This window comes from Podarcis bocagei, assembly GCF_964188305.1.
Source record: "Podarcis bocagei genome assembly, chromosome: 10".
NCBI classification, from domain to species: domain Eukaryota; kingdom Metazoa; phylum Chordata; class Lepidosauria; order Squamata; family Lacertidae; genus Podarcis; species Podarcis bocagei.
In genome coordinates, this window is record NC_138135.1 from 8,638,419 (window position 1) to 8,656,166 (window position 17,748).

The 17,748-nt window shown below is 47.1% G+C and overlaps 1 protein-coding gene across 1 annotated transcript in view; it reads right to left on the reverse strand.

Moving 5' to 3' along the window:
• The window catches only part of LOC308596891 (uncharacterized protein), a 233,865-nt gene that overhangs the window by 27,392 nt on the left and 188,725 nt on the right, over positions 1 to 17,748 (reverse strand). The window contains exons 82-84 of the mRNA XM_081212195.1: positions 10,565 to 10,681; positions 6,678 to 6,755; positions 2,155 to 2,208 (exon numbers count right to left, since the gene is read on the reverse strand). Coding sequence (XP_081068321.1) covers positions 2,155 to 2,208; positions 6,678 to 6,755; positions 10,565 to 10,681 — 249 coding nt within the window. The remainder of the gene's footprint in view (positions 1 to 2,154; positions 2,209 to 6,677; positions 6,756 to 10,564; positions 10,682 to 17,748) is intronic.

Sequence of the window (17,748 nt, forward strand, 5' to 3'; positions counted from 1 at the left end):
AATAATATATGAATTTATGTGAACACCTTACTCTGGGATATGCATATTTGTGCTCATAATATGGCTGGAGAAGTGCAATTCAAAATTTCGAAGAATGCGTGTGCTGTGTTTCTGAAAGTGTGAATTAGGTATGTTTACTTTTCAGCGCAGGGATGTGGGTTAAACCACAGAGCCTAGAACTTGCAGATCAGAAGATTGGCGGTTCGAATCCCCGGAACGGGGTGTAAGTCATGGGCCCCACCTGCTAGCCTGCTCCCTAAAATATCACTGGTTTGCTCCTTTCTGTATATAGGGTGCCTACATTCTGCATGGACTGGTTGCATGGCAACATGTGCAAATGGCTTTGTTGTTGTTGTTTAGTCGTTTAGTCATGTCTGACTCTTTGTGATCCCATGGACCAGAGAACGCCATGCACTCCTGTCTTCCACTGCCTCCCGCAGTTTGGTCAAACTTATGTTGGTAGTATCTAAAGCAAATGGCTTTAGATACCTATTAAAGTTAAAGGGACCCCTGTCAGTTAAGTCCAGTCGCGGACGACTCTGGGGTTGCGGCGCTCATCTTGCTTAACAGGCTGAGGGAGCCGGTGTTTGTCCGCAGACACCTTCTGGGTCATGTGGCCAGCATGACAAAGCCGCTTCTGGCGAACCAGAGCAGTGCATGGAAGCACCGTTTACCTTCCTGCTGGAGCAGTACCTATTTATCTACTTGCACTTTGACGTGCTTTTGAACTGCTAGGTTGGCAGGAGCAGGGACCGAGCAACAGGAGCTCACCCCGTCACGGGGATTCAAACCGCCGACCTTCTGATCGGCAAGTCCTAGGCTCTGTGGTTTAGACCACAGCGCCACCCGCGTCCCTTAGATATCTATTAGGTCCATAAATTACCAGATAGCATATATTCCACACACAAAAACAGCGACCTTTTGTTGTTGAGAAAGCACAGCTGGACATAACAAGGGCCCCATTACCTTCAGTAGCTGAGGGCCTCATCAAACCTAAATCCGGCCCTGGGTGTGAGCCTCCATCCCTCGTTCCTCATTACCCACAAACCTCCTTTCCTGTTCCACCCCACCCACTGAGCTTCTGCTCCACTAAAGGCAATCAGGAGGAAAGGAAGAGGGGGAGACATCCCTCTGGAGCAGCCAAACCAAGTCCGACCCCACCCCACCCCAGCTTGCCCTTTACCAGAGGGCCTTCTCGGTGGTGGCACCCGCCCTGTGGAACACCCTCCCATCAGATGTCAAGGAAATAAGCAACTATCCTATTTTTAAAGGACACCTGAAGGCAGCCCTGTTTAGGGAAGTTTTTAATATTTAATGCTGTATTGTTTTTAACACTCGATTGGGAGCTGCCCAGAGTGGCTGGGGAAACTCTTTTTTTATTAAGAGTTTCAACATAACAATTTATCAAAAACATATCATCCTCATTTCCCCCCCTTTCCCCCCCTCCCCAAGCGAAAACCCGACCCTCCCACCCCTGCCAGACTTCCCTCCGCTCCTCTCTCTGGTTTTTCAGCACATGTTAATCTCTGCGTATTATAAAATTGTAAAGATCCTTAATTTATCTATATGTTACCAATAATAAATTTGTGTCTGTTTATTAAAAACCTGCCAAGGAGTCTGACTCAGTTTGTTGTTTCTTTAAATATTCTGTAAAAGGTTCCCATTCTTCTTTAAAGTCACAGTTGTCCTTATCACGCAGTTTGTGTGTCAGTTTCGCCAATTCCGCATAGTCCATCAGTTTCTTTTGCCACAGTTCTTTGGTCGGGATTTCTTCGTTCTTCCATCCTTGTGCTATTAAGACTCTTGCTGCTGTTGTCACATACATGAAAATGTTCCTCAATTTCCTTGGCAGGTCTTTTCCTGCAATCCCTAACAAAAACGCTTCAGGCTTTTTTGCAAATGTTAATTGGAACATGTGGGCGGGGTATAAATAATATATTATTATTATTATTATTATTATTATTATTATTATTATTATTATTATTTCGACCAAACTTCTTGCTCATTTCCTGAGGGTTTTGGAGGATTTTGCAAAACGGAATCAGTCACAGAATCAGAGAAGTGTGGGGTTGGAAGGGACCCCAAAAAATGACAGCTGATGAATCCTTGACAGATGGCCCCAAAGAGTCACGAATCTATGAATAAGCCACTTACAGAAAGTCCAGGATCTCCCTTTTCTCCCTTCCGACCAGCTGGGCCATCCTCCCCCTGTTGAAAAGACAGATGCACTAATGCAAACAAACAAAAGGTATGGGTGGAGAAATTTGCATCAACATCTACAAACTACAAGAAAGAAGATTCCACCTAAACATTACAAGAACTACAAGATCTACAAACTACAAGAAAGAAGATTCCACCTAAACATTAGGAAGAACTTCCTGACAGTAAGAGCTGTTTGACAGTGGAATTTGCTGCCAAGGAGTGTGGTGGAGTCTCCTTCTTTGGAGGTCTTTAAGCAGAGGCTTGACAACCATATGTCAGGAGTGCTCTGATGGTGTTTCCTGCTTGGCAGGGGGTTGGACTCGATGGCCCTTGTGGTCTCTTCCAACTCTATGATTCTATGATTCTATGATCATCAACCCTATGAGTGTCTGGAGGTGGTTGGAGGTTGGATGGTGGCTAACAGATTGAGGCTGAATCCTGACAAGACAGAAGTACTGTTTTGGGGGGACATGAGGCGGGCAGGTGTGGAGGACTCCCTGATCCTGAATGGGGTAACTGTGCCCCTGAAGGACCAGGTGTGCAGCCTGGGAGTCATTTTGGACTCACAGCTGTCCATGGAGGCACAGGTCAAATCCGTGTCCAGGGCAGCTGTTTATCAGCTCCATCTAGTACGTAGGCTGAGACCCTATCTGCCTGTGGACTGCCTCGCCAGAGTGGTGCATGCTCTGGTTATCTCCCACTTGGACTACTGCAATGCACTCTGTGTGGGGCTACCTTTGAAGGTGACCCGGAAACTACAACTAATCCAGAATGCGGCAGCTAGACTGGTGACTGGGGGCAGCAGCCGAGACCACAAAACACTGGTCTTGAAAGACCTACATTGGCTCCCAGTACGTTTCCAAGCACAATTCAAAGTGTTGAAAAGCCCTTTAAAGCCCTAAACAGCCTCGGTCCAGTATACCTGAAGGAGCGTCTCCACCCCCATCATTCTACCTGGACACTGAGGTCCAGCGCCAAGGGCCTTCTGGCGGTTCCCTCATTACGAGAAGCCAAGTTACAGGGAACCAGGCAGAGGGCCTTCTCAGTAGTGGCGCCCTCCCTGTGGGACACCCTCCCATCAGATGTCAAAGAGAACAACAACTACCAGACTTCTAGAAGACATCTGAAGGCAGCCCTGTTCAGGGAAGCTTTTAATGTTTGATGTATTACAGTATTTTAATATTTTTTTGGAAGCCGCCCAGAGTGGTTGGGGAAGCCCAGCCAGATTTGCAGGGTATAAATAATAAATTATTATTATCATTATAATTATAATTGTTGGTGGCAAGGGGGGAAAATAGGTATATAAGGAGAGAATTCTCTAAATGCCATGATCCAGGTTTGGGATAAGGGCTAGCTGGTGAGAGAACCCCGTCAGAGATTTAAAATCACAAAATATGCAACAAAGTAAAGAGCGGAAATACAGGCTGTTAGATTTTTGAAACTTGCCTTTCTAAGTTCCTTTCAAAGTTCCCCTCTTCCCTCAGCGTAAAAAAGACCACACATTTGGCAAATTTAAATTGGTTTGCTTACAAACTCTTCAAAGATTGAGTTAATGTGTTTTCCCATACATCAGCCAGAAAAACACAGGCAGTAAACATGTCTTAGTTACAGTGGTAACTAAGTTCCTAAATTATGGCTTGTAAGAGCCATGCGGTCTGAGCTGCAGCAACCAGCTCAAACCTCTTCACACGCTGAGCTTCTCAGGTAGACTGAAGGGGAACAATATGCTTGATTACTTTCCTCCCAAGGTGAGGGGGAGTGACCGAACTAAGCCTGGCAGGACAGCTTACTCTATGGTCTTAACCCTTTCATGTATTAATTAGATTTAAGCATGCTGCTTATCCCACAACAATCTATTGCAAGCATCCAAGATATCAGATCCTCAGTGTTTCTTCATTGCTGAGCTGATGCACCCTTGATTCCTGCAGCCCAGGCATCCTGGCACCGAACCCTGAATCAATACTAAACTCCCACAGAACTACAGTGAAAGACCCACTGGCCCAACTAGCTCAGTCTATTTGCCCCCAGTTCATTGCTGTGAAGTATCTGTATACCAAGAAAGGATCAAATGCCCTGGACATTACAAAACAGAGGTTAGCAATGCCATCGGCCATATTTTTCTGTCTATAAGATGCCCCCAAGTATAAGACTATTTTTGGGGACTCAGACTTAAGAAAATGGGGGGGGGGGGCGGAGATGTATCTGTGTATAAGATGCCCCCTAATTTTTGTCATTATTTTAAAGGGGGAAAAACCTAGTCTTATACAGTGGTGCCCTGCAAGACGAATGCCTCGCAAGACGGAAAACTCGCTAGACGAAAGAGTTTTCCGTTTTGGAGGTGCTTCGCAAAACGAATCTCCTATGGGCTTGCTTCGCAAGACGAAAATGTCTTGCGAGTTCCTGCGGTTTTTCTCTCCCCCCCTTTTTCTAAGCCGCTAAACTGCTTATCAGCTGATCTGATAAGCCGATAAGCCGCTAAAAGCCGCTAAAAGCCGCTAAAAGCCGCTAAAAGCGCTAATCCGCTAATCCATCAATGGGCTTGCTTCGCAAGACGAAAAAACCGCTAGACGAAGAGAATCACAGAACGGATTCTTTTCGTCTTGCGAGGCACCACTGTACATGGAAAAATACGGTATTAAGAGAACCCTGCTAGCAGTGAAGGAGTCCCAGCAAACAGGAAAACACATCAAAACAGGCTCAAAGAAGAAGATAATAAAGGAAGGGGAAAGGATTAGATATCAAAGATGGGCATGATCGATTGGAAAACAGTTCTGCAACTAATTCTAACCAGGTTTGTGGTTTAGAAATAGCAACATGATGCCCCAGAAGGCCACAGGCAGGCCGTGGTGGTCCATTTTTCTGAATCTGCTCTCGCTTACAGTGTTCAGAGCGGCAACGCAAATCGCATCAGTCGCAGATGGGACACTGGCAGAAAGCTGTTAAGCGGCGAGGTGGGGGGGGGGGGAGCAAGTGACAGCTGCCCACAGGAAATAAGCAAGGCTGTGACTCAGGAATAGCTGTCCCTGCAGCAGTCGATACAGAAGAAGAATCACGAGGCAATGAGAGGCGAAAGCCAAGTTGCAAAGCCGGAATGGGAAGAATTCTGAAATGACAGCCCTTCGGAGTTTGGGGAGTCCAGATGTGGCCCTCCAAGCCTTTCTGCCTGGCCCTTGGAAATCTCCCCAGCCACGCCCCTCTCCCCAGACCACACCCCAAGTACTTTTGCCTGGCTGGGAATGATGGGAACTGTAGTCAAGAAATCTGGAGGTTGCCATGTCGGCAAGGACTGCACAGTTGATATGCTCCAACTAAGCTTGCTTCCGGATGACCTGTTCAATGAGCATTCATCCTTGTGGAGAGGTCAGACGACGTCAAGCAAGCATTATCCCACACTTGGTGGATGGATGGATGGCAGCTAACAGATTGAGGCTGAATCCTGACAAGACAGAAGTACTGTTTTGGGGGGACAGGAGGCAGGCGGGTGTGGAGGACTCCCTGGTCCTGAATGGGGCAACTGTGCCCCTGAAGGAGCAGGTGCGCAACCTGGGAGTCATTTTGGACTCACGGCTGTCCATGGAGGCAGGTCAATTCTGTGTCCAGGGCAGCTGTTTACCAGCTCCATCTGGTACACAGGATGAGACCCTATCTGCCTGCGAACTGTCTCGCCAGAGTGGTGCATGCTCTGGTTAACTCCTGCTTGGACTTCTATGTGGGGCTACCTTTGAAGGTGACCCGGAAACTACAACTAATCCAGAATGCGGCAGCTAGACTGGTGACTGGGAGCGGCCAGCGAGATCACATAACACCAGTCTTGAAAGACTTACATTGGCTCCCAGTACGTTTCCGAGCACAATTCAAAGTGTTGGTGCTGACCTTTAAAGCCCTCAATGGCCTCGGCCCAGTATACCTGAAGGAGCGTCTCCACCCCCATTGTTCTGCCCGGACACTGAGGTCCAGCTCCGAGGGCCTCTGGTAGTTCCCTCGCTGCAAGAAGCCAAGTTACAGGGAACCAGGCAGAGGGCCTTCTTGGTAGTGGCACCCACCCTGTGGAACATCCTCCCACCAGATGTCAAAGAGAACAGCAACTACCAGACTTTTAGAAGACATCTGAAGGCTGCCCTGTTTAGAGAAGCTTTTAATTTTTAACAGACCACTGTATTTTAATACTTTGTTGGAAGCTGCCCAGAGTGGTTGGGGAAACCCAGCCAGACGAGCGGGGTATAAATAATAGATTACTACTACTTCTACTACTTTCCAGGGGTGATCACAGCCTCCTGTAGAAGTGAGTCCCACAGTTTTATGATGCACTTTAATTGGGCAACCTGGATTGGCTGGTACGGGAATGACTCTCACCCCCCAAATAATGGCAGTCTGGAAAACAAACACAAACATCTGTATGGCATTCACGCCATCCCATCCAACACTCTGTTTTCTGTTTCATAGGACTCAGGTCTGGCAGGGCTCAGAATACTCACCACTCCTCCTTTGTTGCCAGGAGTTCCCGGGGGTCCCCTGAGACAAAGCTGTTGCCTTCCTCTTCTACCCCTCTCGCCCTGGAAACAGAAAAGGAAGCCCTATAGTATCTCCTCTGCAACTTTGACTAGTCAATGTCCTTTGGGGGAGATGTCCACAGCCCAATGCTGGGAGATGTGAACATTGGCAGAAGACAGTTGATGAACAGTGGACCTACCAGACCACTCATCCCAGGGGTAGACGATGCAGTGCCTTACAGAGGTTATTGGACTTTAGCTACTGTCATCGGCAACCCCCATGGCCAATGGTGGATGTCACGGACTGGTTGGACGCAGAGGAATGGTGGGAGGAACCAGCTGGGTAGCCACCAAGAGAAGAAGGCTCAGAGCCAGGGGAGAGGTGGTGGGACAATGAAGAGTGGTCAGAGGGAGAAGACTGGGAAGAGGTGGTGCTGGAAACTGCAACAGGGTTCAGTGAGCAGGAAGAGGCTGTGGCAGAGAGCAGTCCAGACTCAGAGGTAGAAGCTGAAGCTGGTGAGTGGGAAGAGGGAAGTCAAGGGGCAGAGATGAGATAGGCTGGAGAAGAGGCAGGGATGTCTCCCCCTCCTGCTGCGACCACCCCCCTGTCTCCCAGAACCAGAAGAGGGCTGAAAAGGGCAGAGCCGTGCCAGGCTGCATGTAGGAGCAGTCTCTGATGTGGGAATGTTGAGGGTGGCAGGAGAAGTTATATTGATTATTAATATCCTTCCTAACTTGCGCTAGCAAGTTTCTTCACTTAGCAGAGGGCATCCCCCTTCTTACGCAGCAGAAAACAAGTTGCGGACTCGCCTGAGCCTTTTACTATTATACAATTCAATCTAGCTCAGACTGAATTGTGTGTTCCTGCTAAGATCCCCTTTGAACCCCTCCTAAAAGAATAAAGAAACCATAGTCTTATTCATCAGCAACAAAAAGTAGTTTTACTTACGATCAGGCAGAGCACAGTGTGATCCCTGAAGGCACGCTTAAGGCTTAATGTTACAAACATGTACAAATAGGTTTGCCCCATATGGGAGATGACTTGGGGAACTGCTTTGGCAGTCAGCAGTACAGTCCAGGTGATGCAGGAAGGTCAAAGCGAGAGGGTGGTAGCAGCGTAACTTGGCCTTTTACCAGGTCTGGAAAGGTCACGCCCACCCACTAGTCACATGCAAGGAAGGATGCTCCAGGCCAGGAGGAACAGGAAGTTTCAACTGGCTGGACCAAACATTCCCCTGCAGGTCCACTCTAGCAAAACAAGGAATGTTGTACTTGACTGCTCCCAGTGGATTTCATCCCACATATGATTGCTTGGAAAAAGCAGTGGGAGGGAGGGGACTTAAGACAGCTGTGAGGAAGCACGGACTTTCAGTCTCAACAACTGATTTCATGGTTGAAGAACCCACCTCCTCCGGAATAAGCTGCTCTGCTCATTAGGCCTGACACCCAACCCAGTCTGTGGATATCATGTTTATGCAAATAAAGAGTTAACTCCAGCTTTGAATGGTGTGATTTACTGCTGGCCTGCTTTTTGACACTGGGAGATATGAGTCCAACAGCATCTAGAGGGCATCACATTGCCCACCCTGACTTTTACAGGGAAGATGGAGCCAACACTAAACTTACAGATTCTTCCTAATCAGGGATGAGGAACATCTGCCCCAAGAGCTAAATGCGGCCCTCCAGGTCTTTCTATTTGGCCCTTGTGACTCTCCCCAGGCCACACACCCTCCTGAGCCACACCCCTCACCTCCTCTGCTTTGACCCCACACTCAGGAAGTGAGAATTAGGCAGGTTTGCATTTCTGAACACATTGTTTGCTTGGAGAACTGCGCCACAAGATTCAGAGAAGCCAAATTTCAAAACACAATAGTGTTTGAGAATTAGGATGGACAAACTGGCGGACTGTCTCGCCCGAGTGGTGCATGCTCTAGTTATCTCCCGCTTGGACTACTGCAACGCGCTCTACATGGGGCTACATTTGAAGGTGGCACGGAAACTGCAACTAATCCAGAATGCGGCAGCTAGACTGGTGACTGGGAGCAGCCGCCGGGACCACATAACACCGGTTCTGAGAGATCTGCATTGGCTCCCAGTACGTTTCCGAGAACAATTCAAAGTGCTGGTGCTGACCTTGAAAGCCCTAAACGGCCTCGGTCCAGTATACCTGAAGGAGCGTCTCCACCCCCATCTGGCGGTTCCCTCATTGCGAGAATTGAGGTTACAGGGAACCAGACAGAGGGCCTTCTCAGTAGTGGTGCCCACCCTGTGGAACGCCCTCCCTTCAGATGTGAAGGAAATAAGCAGCTATCCTATCTTAAAAAGACATCTGAAGGCAGCCCTGTTCAGGGAAGTTTTTAATATTTAACACTGTACTGTTTATAACACTTGATTGGGAGCCACCCAGTGTGGCTGGGGAAACTCAGCCAGATGGGCGGGGTATAAATAATAAATTATTATTATTATTATTATTATTATTATTATTATTATTATTATTATTATTATTATTATTATTATTATTATTATTATCTTCCAAGGATTGGCAAACCCTTTTTCCCTGAGCTCAGTGCAGATCAGGAGAATTGTTTTGCTGCCTTCTTGAGCGGGGCCAGAATTATATCCAATGCATTTGTTTTTAACTGTTGCAACGAGTCAGACCGTTTGTTTTTCTGCAGAATTGGCCGGTGACTGTAATGAGCAATTGATTCCCATCCGTAGATGAGCCCGTTAGCCTAGGTTTTTTTTAGCCTTTGGTTCTGCGATGGAAAGAACCACACAAACATGCTCCTACCTGCGTTGGAGAAAAGGGCATTTGGCTACCCTACACAGGAGGAAAAGGTGCTTCTCCATTCTCTCTGCTCGCTGCCACGAGATCGATAAACTCCTGGCATGAGGACTCTTTGCCCTTTGATGGCTACAGCTCCCCACTGCATGCTCTCCTCCATAATTTAAGGTTCAGAGATGGAGAGACAGAGAGAGAGGTGGCGGAGGCGGAAAAACTCTTCATGTTCTCTCGCTAATCAGCACCAAAGCGGGAATGGCTAATGATCTCTTAGAGGGTTCTTAGAGTGTGATTACCTCCTGCCACTGATATAAAAGTCCTAACCTCTTAAAGCATGTATGAAGGCCGCGCTCTCTTGTCTCTCCATCCCTCCCACCCTGGCCCAGTTCACTTTTCATCTGCTCTTTTAATTTATTTTTCAAATGACACAAAGCAGCCGCTAAGCTCTCCTCTTGATCTTTGCGACCACCCACATCCCTGGCCCAGATCTCGCCACTGTGACCCATGGTCCCATCGCCTCTCCGGACTACTGTGACATGCTCTTTGCAGGACTGCCCTTGTAGCCTGTTTCAGCTTTGACAAGACTGGAAATAAGGCTAGGAATAAACCACACAGCCCCCCCCCCAATATTAAATGCCAAACAAACGCCTCCCAAAGTGCAATGGACTTCAGTGTAGTGGCAAATTCAGAAGCACAGCTCCAGTCATGGCCGTCACAGCCATGCCACCTTTCCTTCTAAGCTTAGGCAACCTTCTAAGGTTATAAAACATTCTTCTAATTATACAATAAAATAATTAGGGGTGCCTCGCACTGATCGATACAGATCTTCATGTGTTGCCTTTCAGCTAAATCTACTAGTTTCGGCGTTTGATAAATGGGATCCTTTCATCATTTGCTGGAAGACGTATTCTAACTTTATGTCACTGACATAAATTTGGTTGGCTTTAAGGAAAGGATTGCATTCAACAAAACAAAACAAAACAAAACAAAACAAAACAAAACAAAACAAAACAAAACACAAAAGCCCCGCAGGAGGTTCTGTTTCCTTGCTTCCACCCCTGACCACCAGAACCCACCAAAAGTCTCTTACCTGTACTCCTGGCTCACCCTGAGGTCCTTGCAGGCCAGGTGGTCCAGCGACACCCATCTTGCCAGGTAGGCCTATCTGTCCTTTGAAGCCTCCCAGGCCAGGCACCCCCTTGGCACCCTGCAAGTTTGAACAAAGACTTCCTCTCAGGGTACAGCATTTGTATTGCTTTCAACATCTCACCTGTGAGGATCTCAACATCTCACCTGTGAGGGTCGATCTACCCAACGGGGCTCAGATCATAAAAAAATGACTGTAATGCAACATAAAACTTATAGTCTATCCTAAAACGGAGCAGGGGTGTAGAACCTTAGGCTTGGGCCTCAGCTGTGGCCCTTCTTTTATATATATATCTCTACCATATCTATCTATCTATCTATCATCTATCTATCTATCTATCTATCTATCTATCTACCGTATTTTTTGCTCTATAAGACTCACCTTTTCCCTCCTAAAAAGTAAGGGGAAATGTGTGTGCATCTTATGGAGCGAATGCAGGCTGCGCAGCTATCCCACAAGCCAGAACAGCAAGAGGGATTGCTGCTTTCGCTGCGCAGCAATTCCTCTTGTTGTTCTGGCTTCTGAGATTCTGAATATTTTTTTTCTTGTTTTCCTCCTCCAAAAACTAGGTGCGTCTTGTGGTCCGGTGCGTCTTATAGAGTGAAAAATACGGTATTTATTTGGTTTTTTAGATTAAAATTTTACAGTCACATATCGAACATACAACGTAAAAACAAGATTCCAAGGAATCTCTTGAACTTCCTTCCTCCCCTTTGTGGGTCCTATTGTTAATCATTTCCTCCTGCATCTTTTATTAAAGACTTGTCCCACAGCCCTGACCCCACTGAGCCATACCGCCCTTATTGGCCTGATGGCCTCTGCTACGACTGGTTCGTCTTGCCGGTGGTAAGAGATGGCGTGCTCTTTGGCTATTGGAAACTGGGGTTTGATGAGATTGCCGTATTGAGACACCCCACTGCCCCGTTGTGGCTCCTCTCCCACACCACTGTCCAGCACGCGTGGATAGTGCTCATACGGGAAGTTGCAGAAACGATCGAAATCTATCGAGTTCTGGACCGCTCTTGCTGTTGTGGGAGGGTAGTCAACTGTTATCTGGGAGGTAGAGCACTGTACCAACCTCATTTGATAGACCAGGTCCTACTCTTAATCCAGGTGATAGATGGGACGGAACCTATCTTGATGCAAGTATTGCAGGGGTGGGAGCCTTAACCAGGTGTGCATTGAAATTGCTAAACAAGTGCCAGTAAGAATTGCCACCTCTGGTCACTAGGGAGGTAGCACGTGAGTTCAATCCACCCGACAGGGTTAATAGAAAAATTGACCCACATAGTGGGAGCATCAGCTCACTGGTGGGCTCTCATCCTTGAGGCTCAACAGGTAGTCGGGCACAAATATCAGTGGGCTCTTCAACAATGAGCACACCCCCTGAATGTTGGTGGGAGGAACCATGGAGATATTGGGTTTGGTGGGTAGGAGTGATATATACCGCCCTTGTCATATGGATGCTCTCGTATTTCTGTTGGCATGAACGGTATCGTATTTGTGGGAAGAGACGTAATCCATCTATACCTTTGATGATTCTCCTTTTCTTTTTAGTTGAAGAGCCCACATGTGTATTGACACAGGCAAGAAAAAGTTCCCCGACCTCCCTTGCCGACATTTCCCGTTTGATGACTAAGTGGGGTGCCCATAACTCCTACAATGGGTGGTTACAAATGGCTGAAATGGAGCATGTTGCTTCAACATTTCAGACCATGGCGAGGCTATCCGTGATCTGGCGGCTAGCATTGAAAAGGTGGCACATGTCCCTGTACAAACTTAGGAGGGCTGGGATATGTCTTGGTTGGACGGCATCTTCCCAGGTGGATGGATGGGGAGAATATTTACTATGGTGATAGGTCCAATAATGCTTCTATTGCTTTTCTGCTTCTGTATGCCCTGCTTGATGCAATGTATGCAAAATATGATGGAGAAGATGATGTCTCGCATGATGGGACCTCGCGTGATTGCTTTCATGAGAGATTATAGACCCCTACCCCTGAACGAACCTAAGTATTAGGTTGTTCATAAGAAGAGGAGGGAGTGAAGGGAGAGGGAAGGGTTGCTTTCTATATTTTGTACCTTTGCTTTCTATATTTTGTACCTTTGCTTTCTATACCTTATCTTCATATTCTCTTCTAAGTCAATTTCTGAGCTAGAAATAACTTCACCTGCAAAAGGGCCCCTCAAGGAATGCAAGATAAGACAGAGACTGTAAGCTAGAAATAGCCTCGCTTTTTACTTTAGGAATGCAAGATAAAAAAAGACACAGACGGGAGGAGACGGGAGGAGACGGGGGGATGCAGGACGCTTAGAAAGAACAATAGGGAGGGCTGTTTTAGAAGGCTATAGACATGCTAAAAATAAGTTGAAAACTTTCCAGTTGATTGGGAAAAGTTTCGGGAGGGCGTGGGGAGGAGGGAGAGAGCCCACTCAAGGTATAAGAAAATCTGCAGAGGGGTATTTTCTGGGCAGTCAGTTTTCCAGAATTTATTCTGCTGGCTGTCTCCTGTGCACAGAGAATAAAACTGCTTTCCTCCAAAGAAGGATCTTTCCTGGTGTTTACTTTTACTCTCTCTCTGGATCTGAGGACGCGGGCCAACGATTCCCTGGCATGGACTAGGCTCAGCCTACATTATGAGAATCTAAATCTTTTACATCTCCACTGTGTCCAAAATTCACCATTAAGCTACAAGTAATATTCTAATCCTACTAACGATTTTAACTGTTTGCAATGGTTTTTTTAAGACAGATTATAAAATTTCCCCATTCCTTATTAGAATCATAGAATCATAGAATCATAGAATCATAGAGTTGGAAGAGACCACAAGGGCCATCGAGTCCAACCCCCTGCCAAGCAGGAAACACCATCAGAGCACTCCTGACATATGGTTGTCAAGCCTCTGCTTAAAGACCTCCAAAGTAGGAGATTCCACCACACTCCTTGGCAGCAAATTCCACTGTCGAACAGCTCTTACTGTCAGGAAGTTCTTCCTAATGTTTAGGTGGAATCTTCTTTCTTGTAGTTTGGATCCATTGCTCCGTGTCCGCTTCTCTGGAGCAGCAGAAAACAACCTTTCTCCCTCCTCTATGTGACATCCTTTTATATATTTGAACATGGCTATCATATCACCCCTTAACCTCCTCTTCTCCAGGCTAAACATGCCCAGCTCCCTTAGCCGTTCCTCATAAGGCATCGTTTCCAGGCCTTTGACCATTTTGGTTGCCCTCCTCTGGACACGTTCCAGTTTGTCAGTGTCCTTCTTGAATTGTGGTGCCCAGAACTGGACACAGTACTCCAGGTGTGGTCTGACCAGAGCAGAATACAGTGGCACTATTACTTCCCTTGATCTAGATGCTATACTCCTATTGATGCAGCCCAGAATTGCATTGGCTTTTTTAGCTGCCGCGTCACACTGTTGGCTCATGTCAAGTTTGTGGTCAACCAAGACTCCTAGATCCTTTAAAATGTTGACCTTCCTGATTCTTCCCGCCATTTCGACATAATCCATCAATTTAACCCGCCATTCTTCTTTGGTAGTGAATTTATCTTCTGTCCATCTCTGGGCCAGTAACAGCTGCACAGCTCTGGTCACAGATGTGGCGCTTCGGACCTCCCACACTTGGCCCTTTCTTTAGATCGCACCTCTCACCAGCTCTGCTCCACAACCTCCTCCAGTGCTTTTGCCTGGTGAGGAAGTGTCTCTCTGGATTGCAGCAATGCCGCCAGGTTGCCTAGATGCGGGGTTCAGAGGGTGTGTGTTTGTGTGTGTGTGTGTGTCTGTGTTACTGAACCCCCTGGCCTTTGTGCAGTCAAAATGTACTTCACTTCACAAAGATGATGAAGAAGAAGAGTTTGGATTTGAGATCCCACTTTATCACTACCCTAAGGAGTCTCAAAGCAACTAACATTCTCCTTTCCCTTCCTCCCCCACAACAAACACTCTGTGAGGTGAGTGGGGCTGAGAGACTTCAGAGAAGTGTGACTGGCCCAAGGTCACCCAGCAGCTGCATGTGGAGGAGCGGGGACACGAACCCGGTTCCCCAGATTACGAGTCCACCACTCTTAACCACTACACCACACTGGCTCCCAAGATAAGAGTTGCATCAATTGCTTTTCCCTCTGGTGCCACACATGACAGAAAGGTGGCCCCTGGAATGTTATCCGCAAGGAAATGTGGCCGGGAATCTCCTCTGCTAGCCAAAGGTCCCACCTTTGGTCTCCAGAATCTCCAGGTAAGTCCAGGAGAGACTTTGGAGAGCTACTGCCTGTCACAGCAGAAGCAATGGTCTGGCTTGGTGGAGGTGATTTGTGCAAATTATTTAGACCAGGCTTCCTCAAGCTTGGCCCTCCAGATTTTTGTGTGACTACAATTCCCATCATCCCTGACCACTGGTCCTGCTAGCGAGGATTCATGGGAGTTGTAGGCCAAAAACATCTGGAGGGCTGAGGTTGAGGAAGCCTGATTGAGACAGGCCGATGAATAAACGAGCCCCTGCTTAACTTCCTTCTTTCTCCAGCCTAATAAGTTCCTGTTCCCCAAGCGTGTTTCTTGGCTCTATAAATAGAGAAGTCTATCCATCTCAAAGGGGGAGGCTCGGTGTTCAGAGATGATGACACCACCCCTGGAAGGTGGAAGCCTCCTGAGGGGGAAGGAGATGAATGACTGAACCAAGCGGGGCTGCGGTGGGCTGGCTGATTAAGTTGGGAAATCCTGGAGAAGATGGATGGGCTGCTCTTGAAAGGCCGACTTTCCCATTTAGTACAAGTGAACCCCAGTGACTCTCGGTGTAATTATGAAGAGAGAGAGAGAGATGTTGCACAAACAGAGCGATTGAGAAATGTGGTGTGCTCAGAACAGTCAGCAAGGAAACAGGAAGAAGACTGAACTTCTGGAGAAGGCTCTCAACAGCTAATAACCTTGGTGGGTATCGCTTCCCTCCCCTGTCAGAAGCAGTGTACTTCTGGTCATGTTGTGCGGATGCCTGATGATCGTCTTCCACAGCAACTGCTCTCTTCCAAACTTAAAAATGGAAAGCGTAATGCTGGTGGTCAACAAAAGAGGTTTAAAGACTCTCTCAAGGCAAATCTTTAAAAATGTAGTATGTTGTTGTTGTTTAGTCGTTTAGTCGTGTCCGACTCTTCGTGACCCCCTGGACCAGAGCACGCCAGGCACTCCTGTCTTCCACTGCCTCCTGCAGTTTCTCAAACTCATGTTAGTAGCTTCGAGAACACTGTCCCACCATCTCATCCTCTGTTGTTCCCTTCTCCTTGTGCCCTCCATCTTTCCCAACATCAGGGTCTTTTCCAGGGAGTCTTCTCTTCTCATGAGGTGGCCAAAGTCTTGGAGCCTCAGCTTCAGGATCTGTCCTTCCAGTGAGCACTCAGGGCTGATTTCCTTAAGAATGGATAGGTTTGATCTTTTTGCAGTCCATGGGACTCTCAAGAGTCTCCTTCAGCACCATAATTAAAAAGCATTAATTCTTCGCCGATCAGCCTTCTTGATGGTCCAGCTCTCACTTCCAAAAAAATGCAAATCCACACTGTAATCAACTCCCTCCTGGAAACCTATGTCCCCACTGTGGAAGGACGTGTAGATCCAGAATTGGCCTCCACAGCCACTGTTAAAACCGTGTTTATGGAAGAATATCTTACTCGGCTACGAGTGATCGCCAAAGAAGAAGAAGACTTCTGGATGCTAGTTGCTGGAAATTGCTTCCCACTGGGGCATCCGTAAGAACAGGATGCTGTACTAGTCGGGCGACTTGTGGGAATGTTGTGACTGGTAGGAGAGGATATATGGATTAAATATTATCCTTCCTCACTCACGTTAGTGAGTCAAGTAGCACAGCACATTCCCCTTATACAGCAGGAAGTAAGTTTGCAGATTCGTTTGAATCTCTTTCCTTAAGCAATCCAGTCTGGCTTTGCCCATATTGGATTGTTCCTGTTAAGCCCCCCTATTAATCCCTCTCAAAAGAATAAAGACACAACAGTCTTTCTTTAAAAGTAACAAGACGTTTGTTTACATTCAGTTCACAGCATGACCCCCGAAGGCAGGCTTTGGGCTTGTAGTTACAGCTACAGAGATAGCTGTGGACACTGAGGTCCAACTCTGAGGGCCTTCTGGCAGTTGCCTCGCTGCAAGAAGCCAAGTTACAGGGAACCAGGCAGAGGGCCTTCTCGGTAGTGGCACCCGCCCTGTGGAGAGCCCTCCCATCAGATGTCAAAGAGAACAACAACTACCAGACTTTTAGAGGACATCTGAAGGCAGCCCTGTTTAGGGAAGCTTTTAATGTTTAACAGGTTATTGTATTTTGGTGTTCTGTTGGAAGCCACCCAGAGTGGCTGGGGAAACCCAGCCAGATGGGTGGGGTATAAATAAATAAATTATTATTATTATTATTATTATTATTATTATTATTATTATTATTATTATTATTATTATTATTATTATTCCCATATGCTGCTGAGAGCCAGCAGTGCAGTCCAAGAGAAGGAAACAAAAGAAGAGTCTAAAAGAGAAAGATGGCTGCATGACTGGACCTCTTGTGGGGTCTCCTGGGGTCACGCCCACCTACCTGGTCACATGCTCCAGACCAGGTGTAACAGGAAGCTATACTGGCAGAGTAACATCCCCCTGTTTGTGTCCACTCTAGGGAAACAAGGAATGTTGTATTTGACTGCTCCAATGGATTATATCCCACACGACAGGCCTGATCCACTAGGCAACGTCTTCTGCTGCATCCTTATTTGATCCCTTTCTACTCTCAGAAGTGTCTTGCTGGATGGGGCCAAGCTAGGAGGCTGGTTTCCTGGCAGTTCAGTCCCTGTCGCTCAGGGTCCCTGCCCAAGTTGAACATTAATCCCTTTTGTGTTCAAAACAGCTTGCCTACTGTTATGTACTGAAGTTTTCACCCTGGGCCAGCAGGTGGATACTGTAGATAGTTATGCAAATAAGGGATCGAAAGCGAGGCTCAGTGATTGGATAGTTACAGAAAGTTGTTACAGTTACGTTGTACTGGAGCTCTATGCAAGCAGGCTGACTGAACCCTTCAGTTCAGTTCTGTCCTGGCCTGTGAATAAAGAAGAGCTGTTTGAAGAATCGCTGTGTCGTCTGATATGT